This window comes from Mustela putorius, unplaced genomic scaffold, assembly GCF_011764305.1.
Source record: "Mustela putorius furo isolate JIRA1106 unplaced genomic scaffold, ASM1176430v1.1 tig00003846_pilon_pilon_pilon, whole genome shotgun sequence".
Classification (NCBI taxonomy): domain Eukaryota; kingdom Metazoa; phylum Chordata; class Mammalia; order Carnivora; family Mustelidae; genus Mustela; species Mustela putorius.
Window position 1 is genome coordinate 6805375 of NW_025421999.1, and position 21664 is coordinate 6827038.

The window sequence follows — 21664 nt, forward strand, 5'->3', positions numbered from 1 at the left end:
TACAGCCTTAAAATATAATTTAAGATTACAATTTCTCATCTTATATGCCATTTCACTGGAAAACAACAGTGTAGGAACCATATTGTATTTGGATTTTAAGCAGCCTGAATCTAAAAAAGCAAAAATCCTCATGTCCTTCCAGGGAGCAATTCCTCTGAGTCATTCCTGAGAAGGGCTTTGCATCACCGCTCCACTGAAACATAATGATCTTCTGATGCCTCATTCCCTCAAAGGAAGCATCTTTAATCGGAGAAAGTAGGAGAAAACACAATTGGGCCAAGTTTCCTCAGAGGATCTTAAACTGCTTTTCACAGCTCATTTATAAGTTTGTCTCTTCTCCTACCCTTTCCAAGACCCTCACAAATATACATGCATGTTACTTTTCTTTTCGGAAATTAGTCATTTATAAAGAAACCAATTATTCTTAACAAAGCAATCCATAATTGCATTTTAAAAGCTGGTCACTGTTATAGGCAGTGTAATCAAATACAAACATGTGAGAGTATTAGATCATTTGTCCAGGATACTGACTGTTAGTGGTCAAGTTGAGCAAAGAATCTGATGTGCTTCCAGTACTATCAACTGAAAACTGCTCATATCTTGGGGCACCTGGGTGGCTCAGTAGGTTAAGCTTCTGCCTTTGGCTCAGGTCATGATCTCAGGGTCCTGGGATCGAGACCTGCTTCGGGCTCTTGGCTCAGCAGGAAGCCTGCTTCACCCTCTCCCTCTGCCTGCCTCTCTGCCTACTTGTGATCTCTGTCTGTCAAATAAATAAATAAAATCTTTAAAAAAAAAAAGAAAAGAAAACTCGTGTCTTAAAAAAATAAATAAAATCAAGTTCTATATGTCAAACCAAACTCCCTAACACAGAATTCAGGCTACAGTCATCTCTCACCAAGACCAATTCCATACAGCCTCCTAAGGTCACCCTAAAACTCCTACACTCACAGTCCGCTCTCCACACGTGACCTATTACTATTTAAATCACAATGTGTCACTCCCATTTTGTTAGTTACATCAAGATTCAAAACCTACAATGGCCTACAGGACTTTAGGTAATGATCTGATTCCCGGCTACCTCCAAAGTCTCATTTCCAACTTTTCCCTTCACTCATGCATTTTCATAGTACTGGCCTCCTTGCTAAAATTTTCTTTTTCAATTTACAAAACATGTTGCCATCCTGGGCTCTTGCATTGCCTGGAATGCACTTCTCCAAGATACTTGATTGCCTAGCTCTCTCTTATTTCATGAAATTATCTAATCAATGTCACCTTTCAAAAAAGATTTTCTGATCATTTTCATCATACCCTATCCCCCAATTCTGCATTAGTTTTCTTCCTAGCATTTATCACTCACTGACATAATAATATGTCTTATTATCTCTCTCTCTCTCACATTAGAATATAAGCTCCCCTGAGGGCAAATATATTGTGTGTTCACCCGTCAAGTCCCAATACCAAGAACATTGCCAGAAACAAAATATTAAATCAGTAAATTTACTTATAAATTAAAATTCTAAGTCATGTTTTAGTTCATAACTTTTGATGTTTATTCATAATCCATCTCCCCCTCCTTCTAAAGTAGTTTCTCTTTTGAAATGCTATCCCTTTAGAAAGGCTATCACTTACCAATTGAATATAAACTCAGTAAAACTATCAATAAAAGTGCACTGCCCCTTCAGTATTTATCCAAGGGGTGGGTACAAAAACAAATTACAACAATCTGACTTCTTATCCCTGAACTACAGTGTGAACCTAAAAACTCCCAATCAAAAATACTCGTAGATGAATGAGTCCAGTGTAGTATATTTTTTTAAGATTTTCTTTATTTATTTGTGTGAGAGAGAAAGAGAGCACAAGCTGGGGGAGGAACAGAGGGAAAGGAACAAGAAGACTCCCCACTGAGCAAAGGAGCCCACTAGGAGGCTCAATCCCAGGACTTCAAGGTCATGACCTAGGCCAAAGACAGACACTTAATTGACTGAGCCACCAGGTGCCCCAAGTCCAGTGTTGCATCTTGAAGAGACATTCAGAGGTGCTCTAGCTCATATCATCTCCAGTATCTCGTAGTTTTTCTATTTGGGGAACTACCCAATATTCTTCTATAGGTTTCCTGTCTTTCCCCCGTCTTTTGTTGTTTGTTTGTTTGTTTTAACCAGAATTGATTTCTGTTGGTTAAAATCCAAAACCTTAACCAATAAACATTACAGGCTTATATTCAATCCAATACAACTTAAAACAAAAAATTTAACAGAAAGTCTCCCAACTCTTTTTTCTATCTCTTATCTTTCCCTCTCAGTCTGTTCTTCACACACACTTCCTAATTACACAGCATCTTTTAGTTACTCAAACCCCCACCTCGCTGAAGACATCTCCCAGACTTGCCATTTCTAATGATTTTAATGTTTCAAAATCATTTATCCTTCCTCTCACACAGCACTGTTTACTCAAAGCTGCTGAATTAAAATGGAAGGTAAGTAATCAATATGATTAAACCAAATTTCACCAAGTTACCAATAAGCAATAGCTGCTTCTTTTTGAGAGAGAGAGAGAGTGTTATGTGTGTGAGCATGTGTATGCGGGGTGGTGTTTAAGAGGGGCAGAGAGAAAGAGAGGGAGAGAAAGAATCCTCAAGCAGCCTCCACACTCATAATAAAGAGCCCAATAAGAGGCTTGATTCCAACCCCCCAAGATCATGATCCCAGCAAAAATCACAAGTCAGATGCTCAGCCAATAGAGCCACCCCGGTACCCCTAAGCAAAAGCTTTTTAATCTTCCAATGCATATTTGCATTTCTTTAAAAAGAGGCTACTATTACTCAAAATTTATTTGTTAAAATTTTAGTCAGGATAACAAACTGAAGAATTTTAGAAAGTAGATAGCTACTTTTAAAAATGTGTTAAATCACTTCAGGAAGGAAGCCCATCAATCTGATCATGGTTCAGTTAGAGATAAAGTGGGCTACAGAGGTGACAACTTATCCATCAATAAACATAATTTTAGTTAAAGTACTTTATCTGAGTACATAAAGCACACAGCCCCACTGCATATGTGATTGAGTCACAGAGACTTATGATGTTACTAAATATGGCTAACATATCCTAAGACCCTCTACTCATCCCCCCCACCTGAGTTTTTTAGGGATGGGGGCAAAACCAACATTAATTTCTAGCCAATATAATATGACAAAGGTGATGGAATATACATGTCCTTGATTAGGTTATATAAAAATTCATCTTAGCAGAATAGGAGAAAGAGAGAATCTCCCTTGCTGGCTTTTGAATATGTAAGCTTCCATGTTGTGGGAAGGTCTGAGGGATGGTGATTCAGCAAGGATCTGCAGGTCTTTAGGAGATGAAATGGGTGCCTATCTGAGAGGCAGGAAGGAAGTAGAGACCTCAGCCCTACAACTACAAGGAGCAAATTCTGCCAACACTTACGAGCTTGGAAGAGGACCTCGTGCTCCAGAAAGGAATGGAGCTCCACAAACACCTTAATTGAAACCTTGTGAGAGTTGCTGGAGTTGGGGGGTGGGGGTGGCAGAATGGATGGGGTGGCTGGGTGATGGACATTGGGGAGGATATGTGTTGTATGTATTGTGGAGAGTGCTATGTATTGTGTAAAGCTGATGAATCACAGACCTGTACCACTGAAACAAGTAATACATTATATGTTAATAAAAAAAAGAAACCTTTTGAGATAAGAGCAAAGGACCCAACTAAGCCTTGCCCATAAAGATGATAAATGGATGTTGTTTTAAGTCACTATGGTTATGATAATCTGTTATACAGTAATGGAAAATGAATACACTAGTGCACCAAGAAGACAAGAGGATAAAAACATATCTGCAGAAGAATAAATATAGATTATGGACTAAGCACATGCACTGCTTTTACTGACTAGTTTATTATATCGACTTCAAAGCACTAATATGAGAATGAATCAGAATTTTTATGTATAAAAATTAAAGCCTTTGTGAACATTAAACATAAAAGTGAGTTCCCCTCTCATATACTCTGCCCTTGTAACTCAGTGAGTGACACAGTCCCACCCATTGGTAGCTGTCAAGACCTGCCACCTTCATTTTGAAAAGTCATACGTGGCCAATTCTGAGCCACTGCAAGTAGGAGCCTGGAGTACTTCAAGATCTCCTCTACCTACCCACACATTCTCTCACATGTGAGGGAGGGAGTGGGTTCTGGAAATTGCCACTCTCCCAACATCTACTGTGTAGGGTATTTGTAGTTTTATTGTTAAGTGGACTTCATGGAGGTCCACTTAAGGATGCGGCGGTAGATTCTTTGTCTATTCCATCTTGTGTTTGGATAGCCTTCTACCATAGTTCCTGCTCAGTCTTGCTAACATAGTACTGGGTTTTTATCCATTTCTAATTTCTATCCTACCTTCAGCCTACATTTACTTCTTAGGATTTTAACACCTTGCCAGAGAATCGTATCACTTGAGCTCCTCCTGCATTTTAGACAGAACCTATGTCATCTGGGAAGTGCCACTTGTTATTTTCAGAAAGACAGAGATTACCCCACTGAAAATCCTGCAGCCCAACACAATCTGAAATCAGCAGTGGGTGATTCACGGGTTTCCAGACACTTAAAATATTTAATCAATGCCATTTTTGTCAACATTATGTTTTAATGGAATGCAAGTGGCTATAGCTCCAGTAACTTTCAGTGCTTTAGTGATTTTCTACCAAAGTATATTTTTAGCATAATGACTGAACCCATTCTCATTAAATCTTCTATTTCTGCAGCTTACCAGTTTAATTATACCCCTGTATGACAGGTGGTTATGATTTCCTTCTCTATAATTCCCTCACAACTCCCTTCTTATAAGGGGTCTGTATTTGCTGTGTTTATTTCATTGATGTTGTTCTAAATAAAAGTATCAGAAATCTGACTATTCTTGAATTTCCTGGAAGTTCTGACCATATTTTCTCAAATTTGCAGTGTTAATTTTTTTTTCAGGTAGGCTCCACGCTGGGCATGATTTCAGGACCATGAGATCAAAACTTGAGCTGAAATCAAGAGTCAGCTATTTAACCGACTGAGCCACCCAGGTGGCCCTGAAATGACAATTTTGAAGAAGAGTGCTTCTAGTATAGAATTCTTAGTGTATTCCACCAAACATAAATGCCAGATTTTTGGTTTCTCATTCCATGCTACTGGTTTTTATTTGGGGCACAATTCTAGTCTTGACACTTTCTCTTCATTTTATTCTATTATCACAGTTTCTTCTCGTCTCATTTCAACTTTAATTTTACTTACAAATGCAATACCAACCCTGGAAACCAGCCTCCACCTAAATTTAAGCCCTCCTTTCTCCTTCTCCTCCTCTTCCTTCAGGAATGTGTCCCAATCATAGTACAATGTCTTCCGAGAAATTAAAAAGAGTATGAGGTAAGTTTATCTTAAATCCTCTGTGATGGAGAAGATAGTTTAAATGCTGTGAAAAGATGACAAGTAACCATAAGCTGATGAAATCTTAAACATAATTTTGATTTAACACAATCAGTAAATAACACCTATTTTGCTTGCAACATAAAATTAAAATGTGCCACAGTTGGATATATTACCAATGTATCCATGATATGCCATGAAGATGGAATTGATGAAGACTCCATTCATCTAGAAACTGTCTTCAGTATTTCTACCTCTCCTGAATCAATCACTAATGGTAGAATACAATTAAAGCACACTTACCCAAAAGCAGCTAACTTTAAAAAAAAAAAAAGTAGAGCTATTCAAAACTATTATTCAACTACAAGAAGTAATATATTAAAAATACTTACAATTTCTTTAAAATATCCAGGAATTCTACAATCTCTTCTTCAAATTTTTTGGGCTCATATAAAGTAAGACCACCACGTGCTATTTTAACATGGATAGCTATACTGTGAGAATCATCACGTTTTGGGGGTTCATATTCTACTGTCTCTTCAATAGATTTTCTGAACAAAGGAACATAACAGATTATGGTGTTGCATATTGTACAAAATGGTTGACATGAACTCTTTACTGTCAAGACTACAAAGGCACTGTTGTAAGATAATTTGGCATTTTAATAGTGTATGCCTTTTCAATGCCTTACTTTTTTTCCCCCAATCATCAGCGGTACAGTTAAATACATCATTGTTAAGCCTCAACACTGACATACATAAAATATTTTCTACATACAGAACTTGGTTATACATATTATAACTGTCTGAAGTGATTGGAACATGTTTTGTAACTAAGTGTACATACTTTAAGGAAATATTTGAAGTCAATGGTTAACATCCTTGTCTTTATAGCTATATACTTGTTTTTTGGTGTAAACTTAATACCAACAATAAAAGTGCTTTTTAAAAACTTTTGTTTCCAACTAGTAAATTATGAACATCTTGGAAAGCAGCCATTTTTCTTTATTCTTATGCTATAGTATGTCATACACCCAAGTCCCCAGGAGATGTATAATTGAATGACCATTCTCCATTCATTTTTTTAGCTCCACGCATTCCTATCAAAAAGTCACTAAAAACTCTAAGAGCAAAAACTAACAAATGCTGTCTATCCTTAAGAAAAAAAACAATGTGCAGGAGATGATAAAAGCCAAAATTATCATAGATTACTGACCTGTATTATATACAAGAGAATATAAAAATCATACTTAAATATAAGATAAAAATTAATTGGAATAATAATAACAGTAAATAATCACATTATGTCTAATGCATACTTGAGTTTTTATGCTAGTTGTTTTGCTAAACATTATATATACATATCAATATTAACTATGTGAAATAAGCAATATTATTCCTTATTGATATGATAAGGAAATTTCAGGTTAAAGGGTTTATATAATTTCTCTTACCACTCATAACTAGTAGAGCTAGAGTTTCCTTAATATCTCTAAAGTTTGCAGATATTAAAATATCAGTAGTAAAACTTACTTGCTTGATGTATACAGAAATGAGATAGCCTAGCATAACTTACAAAGATAAAATTAAAAGTCAAAATCCATTTCTCTTCCATTCCTTTTGCAGAAACTCAAATATTCCTCCAGACCTGGAACACCACTTAAAACTCTATCCCTAGTTACTCCCATAAATAGTAAGCACAGTAAAACTCAACAATGATAAGAATTCAGGTACAAAGCAATTGGCTTTCCTCCACCCAGCCTGGATGCTAAAATGCAAAAAGAATGAAGTTTTTATATTCTGGAGAAGAGAGGTCCATGGACTGGAGGAAAAGTGAGAGGCAGATATGGCCGACTTTGTGGCAGGAATGTGGGAAGTGAGTCTCCATTGGACTTAGTATTCTTCCAGTCCAAGTTCATCTTATTTGTCCAAGTCACATGACTCCTAATTTCCTACTTTGTGTTGGAAATCTCAAGGCAGCCATAGGATTCACAATAGCCCCCAGTGACATTTAAGCTTCTTAAAATTAACCAGGAGCTACTAAACCAACAAAAGCAATAGGAACAAATATGTGGCCATACACATTAATTGATTAATTGATTAAATTGTGCTCTATGCTCTTCAGGAAATGGTAGAAAATTATCCTCACCATTATATAGTACAACTAGTAATAATACAATATATATAATCTAAAAAAATCAGTCATACAAAATGCAAAAATCATTTCATGAAAAGTTAATAAATTGTACAAGAAGACAAGGCAAGTGAGAGTATGGAAGGCCACGGACGTGATTCAGCTTTTTTTCTGGAGAGCTATGTTGGTGATCTCAGTCTTCTGCATCTCTCTATATTCCATGATAACCTGTACCTTTAAATTTTTTAAGCAAAGTTTAATATGGGGTAAAGTCTCTGATACTCATGGGTTTAACTTGAAAACTGAATCCTTTGTGTTATTCTCAGGCCTCTAAAGATTTTTTTTTTCATAATGTCTTAGTCATTATATGTTAAGATTATGCCAAGACATGCACTATTTGTATAACTATGTTGTGTGTGTGTGTGTGTGTGTGTAAAATACAATGCTTCTGTATCTAATATGTTTAGGATTCTTTTACCCTCTAATCTAATTTGACAATTCATTGGGATTGTACACAAAGATTTGTCCCTTTTTCCTCAATGATTAGCTGCTTTACTGGTCTTTCTTCAATTGATCATCTTAAGGATTCTTCAGGCATTAGACTAAAAAGGTATATATAAAACTATTTAGAAAGAAACATACTGCTTTAAGTGGATGTATTTTTTTTTTAAGATTTTATTTATTTATTTGACAGAGAGAAATCACAAGTAGATGGAGAGGCAGACAGAGAGAGAGGGAAGCAGGCTCTCCGCTGAGCAGAGAGCCCGATGCGGGACTCGATCCCAGGACTCTGAGATCACGACCTGAGCCGAAGGCAGCGGCTTAGCCCACTGAGCCACCCAGGCGCCCCAAGTGGATGTATTTTTTTAATTGATAATCAATGAGCTAAGGACCCACCTCAAGAAGGGAGAAAAAAAGAGCAAGGTATATCCAAAATAAGTAGAAGTATACAATAAAGAAAGAAAAATATCTCTTAAAGCAGAGTAATAAACAATACCAAAACTTGGTTATTTAAAAATCTAACAAACTTGGAAAAATCAGATCTACTGCACTTAGCAAAAAATTGTTCAAGAACAAAAAGAGAGAAAGTAGAAATAAATATCAGGAATGAAAAAGGAGATTTCATCACAGATCTCAGATATAAAATTATCATATTATGGATAATTTCACACTAATAAATCTGTAAGCTTAGAATGAGATAAATCACTGTAAAAGTGCAAATTACCAAACTGATACAAGAAATAGAAATTTTAATTGTTCTAAATATTTTAAAGAATATAACTAATAAGGGGCACCTGGGTGACTCAGTCAAGTGTCTGCTCTTGGCTTAGGCCATGATCCCCAGGTCCTGGGACTGAGCCCCATACCCTGCTCAGTGGAAAACCTACTTCTCCCTCTCCAACCCCCACTGCTTGTGTTCCCCTATCTCACTGTGTCTCTTTCAAATAAATAAACAAAACCTTAAAAAAAAGAATATAACTAATAAGTAAAACTATTTCTGCAAAGAAACTCCTGATCAAAATGGTCTTAATGATGAATTCAATCTTTTTTTTTAAGATTTTATTTATTTATTTATTTATTTGAGAGAGAGACATAGCGAGAGAGGGAACACAAGCAGGGCGAGTGGAAGAGGGAGAAAGCAGGCTTCTACTGAGCAGGAGCTTGATGTGGAGCTCGATCTCAGGACCCTGGGATCATGACCCAAGCCAAAGGCAGATGCTTAACAACTGAGCCACCTAGGTGCTCCAAAACTCTTAATAAATAAATAAAGCCAAATACTTTTAGAAAATACAAAAGACAGTTATACCTTCCAGCTAGTTTTAGGAAGCCAACATAGCCTTAATATCAACACCTGGCAAGGATATTACAAGAAAAGAAAATTATAAGCCAATATCACAATATAGATGCAAAAATTCTAAGCAAAATAAGAATAAACAGAATCCAATAATAATTTTAAAAGAAAGTAAAGCATAGCCTACTTGACACTATACCAGGAATATTATTTCAGATATGTAATTCAATACATTAATGGAATAAGAAAAATTATGATTATCTAAACACTTCATATGATATAATATTTATGTGTAATATAAAATCCTACAAAACTAGAAATAATGAACTTTCTTAATATGACAAAATTATTAATTCCAGCTTTGCCTCTGGAATTAGAAATAAGGCATTTATCCTGCTTTAACCTATTCAATACAATAATGGAGGTGTTGGGCATTAAAATACAAGTAAAAAGTGTAAGAACCAGAATGTATCAGTAAAACTGTTATTTTTTTGTCAGATAACATTATAATTATTAATGACATTATTATTAATGACATGGCATTATCACTATTCTAGAATCTACAAATTTCATAAGAGAACTTAGTGAGGTTGCTAGGGAAAAGTTCATTAGACAAACAATTGTATTTCTGCCGTTATGTTCCTTACTACCGTTTTTTTTTCTTAATGCCACTTACTCCATTTTATTGCAATAAAGTCAATGTATACATATTTCAGCAGGGAACACATGATATCATCAGTCATCAGTGAGCATGGTTTCAAAAGTCTCCCCCATTTCCTCACAGGACACATACTTGGCTTATAATGACGGTCATACACCTACTTAAGATAAGGTCCTATCATGTCTTGGAAAGTCCTACCATGATCAGGACTTCACCCATGCAACTTCTGATGCAACATGTAATATTGGCCATCATTGGACAGGGCCAGCCAGGTATCTCCTGGGCAACTAGGTCTCAGGACAGTCTGGCTTAGCCAATATGTTCCTTACTACCCAATGCAGGAAGGCACTAATAGTATAATCAGTCTCTAAATATGTTATTGAAAGCTAATAAAAGTGATATAAAGAATTTATATATGTTGTGAAAAACAATCACAGGGTTCTTATAAGAATGTAAACATGTAGGAAAAGATAATGTCTCTCACAGAGAGATTTAAACTGAGACATTCAAGATGAAAAGAGTTACAAAAAGAATATTCCTTTTTTAAACAAGGACGTACATGGAATTTTCCTGCCGAAGAAATTTCTAAAGATGCTAAATTCAACTCAAAAATCTATTGACCATGTCAAATAGACATAGACACTATAAGACAGATTAATATCTTCTAGTAATCTTTCCATATTTTTGTAATCATTACATCTAATTATTTCTGAATTAATTTTTACTCAAGGTAAATGATAGGGATGCATGAAATTATCTATAGAATTGGATAGTAACCATAATGAGCCAATAATTAGGCAATTCTATTCATTTCTCTGCTATTAACTTTTTAAAGTTTTGGCATTTTCTCTATTGATTATTAAGTTAAAAAATACATAATACATTGTACTTTTAAAAATAACAATAAAACAGTGTTAGTGTACCCACTCAGATCTTTATAAAGTACCTGTGGCACTATACAACTACTTCTCCATGGACAGATGTAGCACTCACTCCAGAGATAACCACTACCCTGAATTTTGTTCCTTGGTCTTCATTATACAGATTAATCAAAAATGTATGCATCCCTTTAAAAACTTAATTTTAATTTTGCATATTTATTTTTGCACTTGATATAAACGAATTCTTAAGCATTCTGCAACTCGCTTTTTTGTTGTTATTGTTCAGCACTGTGTTTATGAGACTTAATGACTATCTTTCACTCATTTTACTGCTATCTAAGATTTCGTTATGTTTATATATCACAAAGGGGATTTTCTATTCCCATTTTCTCATCTGTGGGCAACTGAAATTTTGTTTCCAGGTTTGTTTTGCTTTCTGTTGGTTTGCTTGCTTTATACAAACTTGCCTACCATTACTAGTCTTGTATATACACAACTTTTCCAGGGACTAGACCCAGGATTAGAATGTTTAAGTCATAATGTATTCATCCTCAATTATATTAATAATTAGACAAATTATTTTCTAAAATGGCTAAAACAGTAGTCCAGGTGTAATTTCAGTTGCTCTACATTCTCACTGCCACCATGATATTATTAAATTTTTGACTTTTGTGAATCTAATTGTAAAATATTAATCATGTTTCCTGCATTTATTAAGTTATATAGACCATAGGAAATCACTGTTATTTAATTCCTCAGTAACTGTAAAGAGAAAAAATATTATTTAAAAAGATCAAAATATCACTAAGATATGATTTCCCTCTTTTTGCTGTGTTGAAGTTTAATCATGCAAAAATAATGATGGGTAAAACTATTTGCAACTAAACATGATTCAGAGTAATGAGATCAAACTATATTAGAAGTCACTGAATTCTTCACTGCCACACACTTGCAATCTTTAAAAAGCCAGAAAAAATATTAATTTTATTAAAACTCAATCCTCTAACCCTGAGTACACTTTTTTTGTGATATTCTGTGTGACGAAATGAAAAGAATAAAGAATTTTTGCAGCATTTCAAATGGATTATTTTCTCAAAAGTGAGCTATTACCTGATTTGTAGGCTAAACTATCCACTTTTTTCACTGCACTTCATATTTACTTGAAAGAATAGCCAAAAAACAAATGATAATAAATGACTTTGATGTTTGGAATATATTTTCTCAAAAATGAGTAAAGTACAGTTGTCACTTCAAATATACAGTATCTGTCACTTATGATAAAATTCAAGCTTTCAAGTAAAATTTGATTTTTGGAAAACTTGTATCCACGTCTGTAAACTTGACAAATTCCTAACACTTCAGCCTTTTCTGATGATTAGTGATGTTATTAAAAACTGTGATCTTCATTTATTCTTCTTCTACCCACTTAAGCCTCCATGTTGCATCACCACTTCCTCATATCAGGGAGATCATATGATAGTTGTCTTTCTCTGCTTGACTTATTTCGCTAGCAAGATGGGATTGGGAGGGAGACAAACCATAAGTGACTCTTAATCTCACAAAACAAACTGAGGGTTGCCGGGGGGAGGGGGTTTGGGAGAAGGTAGTGGGATTATAGACATTGGGGAGGGTATGTGATTTGGTGAGTGCTGTGAAGTGTGTAAACCTGGTGATTCACAGACCTGTACCCCTGGGGATAAAAATATATGTTTATAAAAAATAAAAAATTAAAAAAAAAAAAAAAAACTGTGATCTTCATATATTGCATAAACATGTCAACATTTTTAAGATCTGTATAACCCAGTGAACCAATGTTTTCTAAATGGCCAGTGCATATTCCACAATCATGCACTAGTAAAATAATAGTTTTATGCAACATCATAGTTTTTGTAGCTATCAATGTTTTTAAATTGGCCATATTAAAGACCAAAAAAAAAAAAAAAGGCCTCAATAAATACAGGTGACTGGGATTTAGCACCACCACCAAGCAAAATAAAATAACATTTAGTATACATTATCTCAGTCAGTCCTCCAACATGACTATAGAGTACGTATTAATTGTCTCCATTTTAGATGAAGAGACTAACAGTCAAAGTTTTAGGTAATCTTGCTAAGGCAACGCAATTGCCAAATTGCAGAACAACAAACCCAGATGTGAGTAGTCCAAAGGCCATCAGAACAACACATTGCAATCTGTGTATTCTTGCATTATAGGTCTTACAAACTTTTTTTAAAAATCATTTCCCAGGGCGCCTGGGTGGCTCAGTGGGTTAGGCCTCTGCTTTCAGCTCAGGTCATGATCTCAGGGTCCTAGGATAGAGCCCCGCATCAGGCTTTCTATTCGGCAGGAGCCTGCTTCCTCCCCTCTCTCTTTGCTTGCCTCTCTGCCTACTTGTGATCTCTCTCTGTGAAATAAATAAATTAAATCAAAAAAAAAATCATTTCCCCAAATCTGTAACTCCATCCCCCACTTTTCTGTAAATCTTATAAATTTTACTAGGCAGTAGTTAGAGCCAGAGTAAAATATGAGGATTCTCGGATCCTTTTTTTTTTTTTTTATAAATAAGGTCAGCCTGACTCATAAAAATACAAATAAATACAGTCACTTTAAGTGTACTATGTATACTCCATTTATTAAGCTTAGCTTAATTATCACTAATGACAAACCAGGGAAATAATTATGGGTAAATGCCATCCCCAAGATACAAGTTCATAAATTGCAAGCTTTGTCTTATGCTGTATAATAGTGCTGACTTTGTCCTACACGTTGCCAACATATCCAAAGTTACAACTGAGGATTCAAAGGCAAGTTCCATTATGTACTCTTGACAGCAAACATTGGAATCCTGTCATCTCTGATAATATAAGAAAGAATATTTTAAGATTAGACAGAGGTAAGCAATATTTCCCTAGTTTCTACTAAAAAAATGTCTATGCCAAACTCAGTCTCCTCTTTTCGTTTCCAAAGAGCAATAGAAAATCCACAGTTAAATGTGAACAGCTGGACTTAACATGTACTCTATGTAATAAAACAGCAATACATTTTCCATAATATATGACAAGCCATACGAAAATGCAAGAAAGTGAAATTATTTCAAAAAGCTTATTTGCTTACAAAGGATTGGTTGAAATTAATAAGCTCAGATTTTAAAATGTGGGATGTCTAAAGACAACCTTTAATCTAACAATATATTAAAATATATTTATAAGTGTAATCAAATACCATACTCTGTCTTCACTTATAACCTAAACTCCCTGTATTCACAATCCAATTCAACAAACATTTGCTAACCTCCAAACCCAAACAAAGAAGCTTTTATTTTGTTCACTCTCTCAGTTCCCAGGTATATATCATTTTAATTTTTCCTTTTTAATCACCCTACTTTTTCCACCCACAGAACATTGATGAACTGGTAACACACTTGGTGATTACAAATCTACATTATCTGATTTTCCTGATCCTTAATTATTCTCAGCATTCTCAAATTAGCTTTGTTAAGCTCTTACACATCCCTTCAGTGGCTTTTATCAAGTTTCTTTTCTAATCTCATTTCCACATTCTATAGAAAACATTGTTTCAGTACCAAGGCTCTCTACCTGACTTCTGTATAGGAATTAATGATTACTGACTGTTGAGAAACAATGATAAAACACAGTATAACCATTCAGCAATACTGTCATTCACCCTAGACTTAATTTATTGAAGAGAAAACTAAAATGCAGAGAAAATGTATCCAGTAAATTTCTAGAATTTCTATTCCTCTTTTTAAAGTAATCTCTCTCTTTTTTTTAGGTTTTATTTTATTTTATTTTTTTTTAAGATTTTAATATAATTTTTATTTTTTATAAACATATATTTTTATCCCCAGGGGTACAGGTCTGTGAAACACCAGGTTTACACACTTCACAGCACTCACCAAAACACATACCCTCCCCAATGTCCATAATACCACCCCCTTCTCCCAAACCCCCTCCCCCCAGCAACCCTCAGTTTGTTTTGTGAGATTAAGAGTCACTTATGGTTTGTCTCCCCCCCAATCCCATCTTCTTTCATTTATTCTTCTCGTACCCACTTAAGCCCCCATGTTGCATCACCACTTCCTCATATCAGGGAGATCATATGATAGTTGTCTTTCTCCGCTTGACTTATTTCGCTAAGCATGATACGCTCTAGTTCCATCCATGTTGTCGCAAATGGCAAGATTTCATTTCTTTTGATGGCTGCATAGTATTCCATTGTGTATATATACCACATCTTCTTGATCCATTCATCTGTTGATGGACATCTACGTTCTTTCCATAGTTTGGCTATTGTGGACATTGCTGCTATAAACATTCGAGTACACGTGCCCCTTTGGATCACTACGTTTGTATCTTTAGGGTAAATACCTAGTAGTGCAATTGCTGGGTCATAGGGCAGTTCTATTTTCAACATTTTGAGGAACCTCCATGCTGTTTTCCAGAGAGGTTGCACCAGCTTGCATTCCCACCAACAGTGTAGGAGGGTTCCCCTTTCTCCGCAACCCCGCCAGCATCTGTCATTTCCTGACTTGTTGATTTTAGCCGTTCTGACTGGTGTGAGGTGATATCGCGTCGTGGTTTTGATTTGTATTTCCCTGATGCTGAGTGATATGGAGCACTTTTTCATGTGTCTGTTGGCCATCTGGATGTCTTCTTTGCAGAAATGTCTGTTCATGTCCTCTGCCCATTTCTTGATTGGGTTATTTGTTCTTTGGGTGTTGAGTTTGCTAAGTTCTTTATAGATTCTGGACACTAGTCCTTTATCTGATATGTCGTTTGCAAATATCTTCTCCCATTCTGTCAGTTGTCTTTTGATTTTGTTAACTGTTTCCTTTGCTGTGAAAAAGCTTTTGATCTTGATGAAATCCCAATAGTTCATTTTTGCCCTTGCTTCCCTTGCCTTTGGCGTTGTTCCTAGGAAGATGTTGCTGCGGCTGAGGTCGAAGAGGTTGCTGCCTGTGTTCTCCTCAAGGATTTTGATGGATTCCTTTCGCACATTGAGGTCCTTCATCCATTTTGAGTCTATTTTCGTGTGTGGTGTAAGGAAATGGTCCAATTTCATTTTTCTGCATGTGGCTGTCCAATTTTCCCAGCACAGAGGTCCTAGCCTCAGCAATCAGACAACAAAAGGAAATTAAAGGCATCCAAATCGGCAAAGAAGAAGTCAAATTATCACTCTTCACAGATGATATGATACTATATGTAGAAAACCCAAAAGACTCCACTCCAAAACTGCTAGAACTTATACAGGAATTCAGTAAAGTGTCAGGATATAAAATCAATGCACAGAAATCAGTTGCATTTCTCTACACCAACAGCAAGACAGAAGAAAGGGAAATTAAGGAGTCAATCCCATTTATAATTGCACCCAAAACCATAAGATACCTAGGAATAAACCTAACCAAAGAGATAAAGTAATCTCTTTGAAGAAATCTCAGCCTCATATGGCTACTTTAAGTAATGAATGAAGCATCTAGTTTTGAAGAACGGAAAGGCCAATTTGGAAGCACAGGGAGGCAAATTTCCTCCACCAATAGTACATAATGTGGAAGAAGATCCAAACATTCAACTATAGCCTTTTAAAGCATAGAAAAGACTCCACTTGAATCAAAGATGGCTTTCCCCCTTAGTTGCATATAGTCTTTGATGAATGGGATTTATAAGAAAATACATCAACATTTACAATACTCCTCCAGCTGAACTCATAATTGTACCACGTCTACTACCTGTCTCTTAACTGATGATATCACATTTTTCCATTATCAGGATATTGGTCAGGAATTTCATGCAATACAAATTATGAAAGGTGTATTCTACTGGCCTCTTAAAATCTAGATAAAGTCCCATGCAAATCCACAGAAGAACAAAGCTCTCAAGATTTAAATATTTCCCCAGACTGTACTATTTCTTCCTTAAATACTCTTTACTCCATGTCTTATTTATCCAGAAATAAAACCAGCTCTGACTATATTTCCTCAACAAAACTAAACTAAACCAAATATTTAGAGAATTTGTAAGTTTAATAGATTTCATCAAACACTGGGGTTATCCTAAAGAGATGTTGTATCACATATAGCACAGCACACTTGAAATTCATAAATAGGGCTTTCTTAAATGTCCTCAATCCAATGCCTAGGATCAATGGTTTCTCCTTACTCTGTACACACTTCTCCAATTTTTTCCTGGCTCCTCTTGCTTCTTGTCTGCCCCTTGTTTTCTCTACCTTTCCTTTCTCCTGGATAGCTCCACAACTCCAAGTTAAAATGCCTCTCCCCCAGGCAGAGCCATTCAACCTTCCTCAGCAGATATTCCCATAATTCTAACCAAAACGATCTAAATCTAACCAAATTGTCAAATTTAGTTAGACAATTCTAACCAAAATGATCAGGAAGGAAGTGTGACAAAAGGGCCTACCTTTTAGCATAATCAGCCATTCCTCAGTGGCAGTTGTAAACATGGATGGTAGGTTTCTTTAAACTCAGACTTGAAACTTCCTTCTAACAGTCCACTCTAATGCAGGAAAATCCTACCCCACTTTGCTACGATACTGCCACAGTAAAGGCTTTGATTTGGGCCACAAAAGACATCAGAACATGGGTGAGGCTTAGTTTGATTTCTATAAACTTCCCTCCCCTTTCCTTCATAGAATTCTCTAAAAGGTCCAAATATTGCTCTCATGAGCTAGCATCACAGCCCTTCATTTCTCCCTTGCCTTTCTCCCTTTCTTCCTCTTTCCTTTTCCCCTTCCTTTTCTCTTTCCTTCCTTCTTTCTTTCTCTTTTCCTTTCCTTTTTCTTCCTTTCTTCTTTCTTCGTTCCTTCCTTCTTTCCTTCCTTCCTTCTGTTTTCTTTCCTCCTATCTTCTCTACCTGCACTCTCAGCCACCAGCACCCCCATCTTGATATATATGGAAGAAATTGACTAAAGATTTTTAAAAAAAATTTTTTTCAACAACTTTCTGGTGGCAACTACTAAACTAGGCAATTAGTATACGAGAAAAATAGCTTCACCAGCATTTATATAATAAACAGTGTGAAGACCACCACATGCACTTGGGTGTTTTGGTTTTGCTTTGTTTTCTTTTGTTTTTGTCTCAGGGACCATTTATCTTCTCCTAGCCAACTCTTACTTAACCCTGAACTTCAACAACACTTCCTCAAGGATCCTTGCGCTGATCTTCCAGTACATTGTCTGCACTTAACGTAAGTACTCTGAGTGGAAACCACCTCCCAATCACCTCTGTCACTTCTGATACTTATATATATATATATATTTTTTTTTTGTTACCTCTTTGTGCCTGCCAGTGCTACGAAGCCATATCTTCTGAGTACAGACCTCGTGTCACTTATACTTAAGATACGGTCAGTACTCAGTAGATATTATTTAAATGAATAAACAAATGATAAAATATTATCGTAAGGTTTCTTCCAGATAATGTAAATTTTTGCTTTTCTTTTTAGAGAAAAATAATACAACAGAATTATGATAGTTCTGACTTTAAGAAGACACAGGAAACATCTCATTCGATAGACTTCAGAACTTCAGAGAAAATAGGGGGTTTATAATCATAAAAAGGAGAGTTCCATTTGTTCTAATGTTAAATACACATTTTTCAAATACCCTATGTTTAATTACCCTGAGGCCAGATTCAAGCTAGCATGAAATAAGCACTACTTAGATGTAGCTGTAGCACATGGATAATTTTCACAATGTTAGGGAATGAAATGAAGTCCAAATCTCAAAAGAAAACCACAAGCTAAGAAAGTAATTTTGCAGAGATTTTTTTTTTGAGTCAGACTATCAGAATCCATTTGCTATAGGTTTTCAGTTGCTTCATTTCCAGATATTCATCTTTGTTTTCCAGCATTTTCTGCACTTACAGTTTCAGAGAGAATTTATAATCCATCAAGGTAGTATGTGTACTATGCCAAATGGCTGTTTTAAAATGTGTTTGGAAAAAATGTATTTATTACAGAAAAGTTCCACATCATTTTGACCCAGATCAAAGGTACATGTTACTGCTGCTTTTAGAACTAGAAGTAAAATTTTGAGTTTCAATTCAAGCAGCTGAGATATCCTAGTCTCTTTAGAATCTGAAGTCCAAACTGAGGCATTAATTCCTTATACAAAACATGCTTTGACAGCTTTTGGACTAATTAGTAATTTGTCCAACTGAGCATGGCCAGACTTCTGGGCCCATGAGAAGCATCCCAGCAGACCTCTTCTAGTCAGGATGCCTCTAGCACGTTGAAAAAATACTCTTAGTAAAATCCTGGGGTTGATGGGCAGGAACCACAATATGGCATGCTACTAAAATCCTTTTACTCTTCCCAAATCAAATTATTCAGTTGTAAGTTATATAACACAAGCTAAGTTAAAATGGTTTTACTGAATTTTACCATTATCTGGTTATAAACCTGTTATAACCTGTTATTAGTTATAAACCTGAAACTCCTTCTAAACATAGCAAGTTACTCCTTTTTCTTTGTCCTTATTTGATCCTATGTCTAATGAGAATTAAATTTTTTAAATAATAGATACTGACTGGACTTCATTAAAATGTGGAGTAAAAATGTATCAAAAAACTCTAAAATGCCACACTCTGCATATTAAGTGCAATTTCTGATTTGATGCTAAATTTGATGAGATGAGTACATTATAACCAAAGCCCATACACAACTTTGTAGTTTAACATTAAAATAAGCCCACAGACAAATGAAAAATGGTTAAAACTGTGGACTAAATTTTCCCAGTATAAAAGTTGCAGCTTAGACACTTATTTTTCATTCTCTAAAAGAAAAAAAAAAAAACCTTACTATCCAAAAAGGTAAGTCAAAAGATTTATAAAACTCAAATAAGAATACAAGCTTCCTTATAAATACATGAATTCTTAACCTCCTAAAACATTACTTATTTGATAAATATATCTTCAACAAAGATTAACACATTCTGTGATGCTTATTGTTTTCTCAGTTGCTATCACTTCCTTAAACTTCTTTTACTCCAGAAATGAGCTGATATGCAGGTGTACTGATTAAAGTCTATGTCTTTTTGGAGCACCTGGGTGGCTCAGTGGGTTAATAAAGCCTCTGCCTTCAACTCAGGTCAGAATCCCAGGGTCCTGGGATTGAGCCCCACATCGGGCTATCTGCTTAGCGGGGACCCTGCTTCTTCCTCTCTCTCTCTCTCTCTCTCTCTCTGCCTGCCTCTCTGCCTACTTGTAATCTCTGTCTGTCAAGTAGATGGATAAACTCTTAAAAAAAAATAATAAAGTCTATGTCTTTTCTAAGAAATAACAAGTGTTGGTGGTGATGTGAAGAAAAAAGAACCCTCATGCACTGTCGATGGGAATAAAAATTTGTACAGCTACTGTGGATAGCAGTATAGAGTTTCCTCCAAAAATTGAAAATAGAAATACAAGTTAATAATTTCACTAATGGACAGTTACCCAAAAGAAATGAAAACACTAACTAAAAAAGATATATGCATTACTGTTTATTGAAGCATTATTTATAACAGACAAGATAAAGAAGCAACCCAAAATGTCCATTGATGAATGGATAAAGATGATGTGGTATATATACAATGGAATATTACTTAGCCATAAGAAAAGAATGAGATCTTGCCATATTTGTAACAACATGGATGGCCCCAGAGGGTGTTATGTTAAATGAAATAACTCAGGCAGAGAAAGGCAAATACCGTATAAGGAATCTAAAAAATAAAACAAATACATAAACAAATAAAAGCAGAAAGAGACCCATAAGTCAAAGAGCAAATTAGTGGTTTCCCGATTGGGAGGGAGGGCAAAATGGGTGAAGGAGAGTGGGGGATACAGGCTTCCAGTTATGGAATGACTAAGGGACAGGGATGATAGGCACAGCCTAGAGCATATAGTCAGTGGTACCATAATACCATTGTATGGTGACAGTTGGTAGATACACTTGTGAGCATAGCAAAATGTACAGTTTTGCTGAATCACTGTTTTATACCTGAAACTAATATAATATTGTATGCCAAGCATATTTTAATTAGGAAGATTTTTTAAGTCTGTCTTTTTTTGTTTAAAAAAGGGTAAGTATTAAACCTATTGAAGTGAAGAATGCAGTGATTTGTTATGTATTATATGTATTAATTCATTATTGTCATTGTTGATAAACTCATTTGAAAAGAGGCAGAATTTCTTGACAGTTGGTATAAATCTATATAAAACATCACTGCCTATATCTATAAGTCCATGAGAATAATAAGAGTTAGTACAATTAAAAAGTTTGTTCCATGCATAACTCTGAAGGAGGATATTATCTTCTCTTCCTGACTTAAAACAGAGCAGTCGATATTCAGAAACTATCCCAAATTCATGCTGCCACAATTGGACAAAACAGAAATTCAAATCCAAGACATTTGGGTGAAAATTCAGTGCTTTTTTAAAAGAAATGCTGTCTATTTGATATTCTGTATCTGTGAATCTACCAAAAATTTACCTTCCCTCTACTTAATTCATAAATAAAATAAATTTTAGATAATCATTATAGTTCTGACCAGTCCTTGATCTCATTTTTTCTCTGTATTCACATTTTTTGCTCAGGTAGAACTGTTTCCCTATGTCTCAGCCAGGTTTTCCATTTATTTTCATTAATGTGGCATTGCTCCAAGCGAATTTAATGGTTGTATGAAGCATTTCTTCTACTCTCCCGCTCTTCAATATTTAGCAAATGCCTGCCATCAGGCATTCTCACCAGACGTTCACAATCAGGCACATGC

At 35.4% G+C, this 21664-nt stretch overlaps 1 protein-coding gene across 1 annotated transcript in view; it reads right to left on the reverse strand.

The window, feature by feature from the left end:
- Positions 1-5162: 5162 nt before the first annotated feature.
- LOC101690996 (cyclic nucleotide-binding domain-containing protein 1) overlaps positions 5163-21664 on the reverse strand; it is a 64447-nt gene continuing 47945 nt past the window's right edge. The window contains exons 4-5 of the mRNA XM_045063123.1: positions 5807-5965; positions 5163-5460 (exon numbers count right to left, since the gene is read on the reverse strand). Of these exons, the coding sequence (XP_044919058.1) occupies positions 5454-5460; positions 5807-5965 (166 nt within the window). The 3' untranslated portion in view covers positions 5163-5453. The remainder of the gene's footprint in view (positions 5461-5806; positions 5966-21664) is intronic.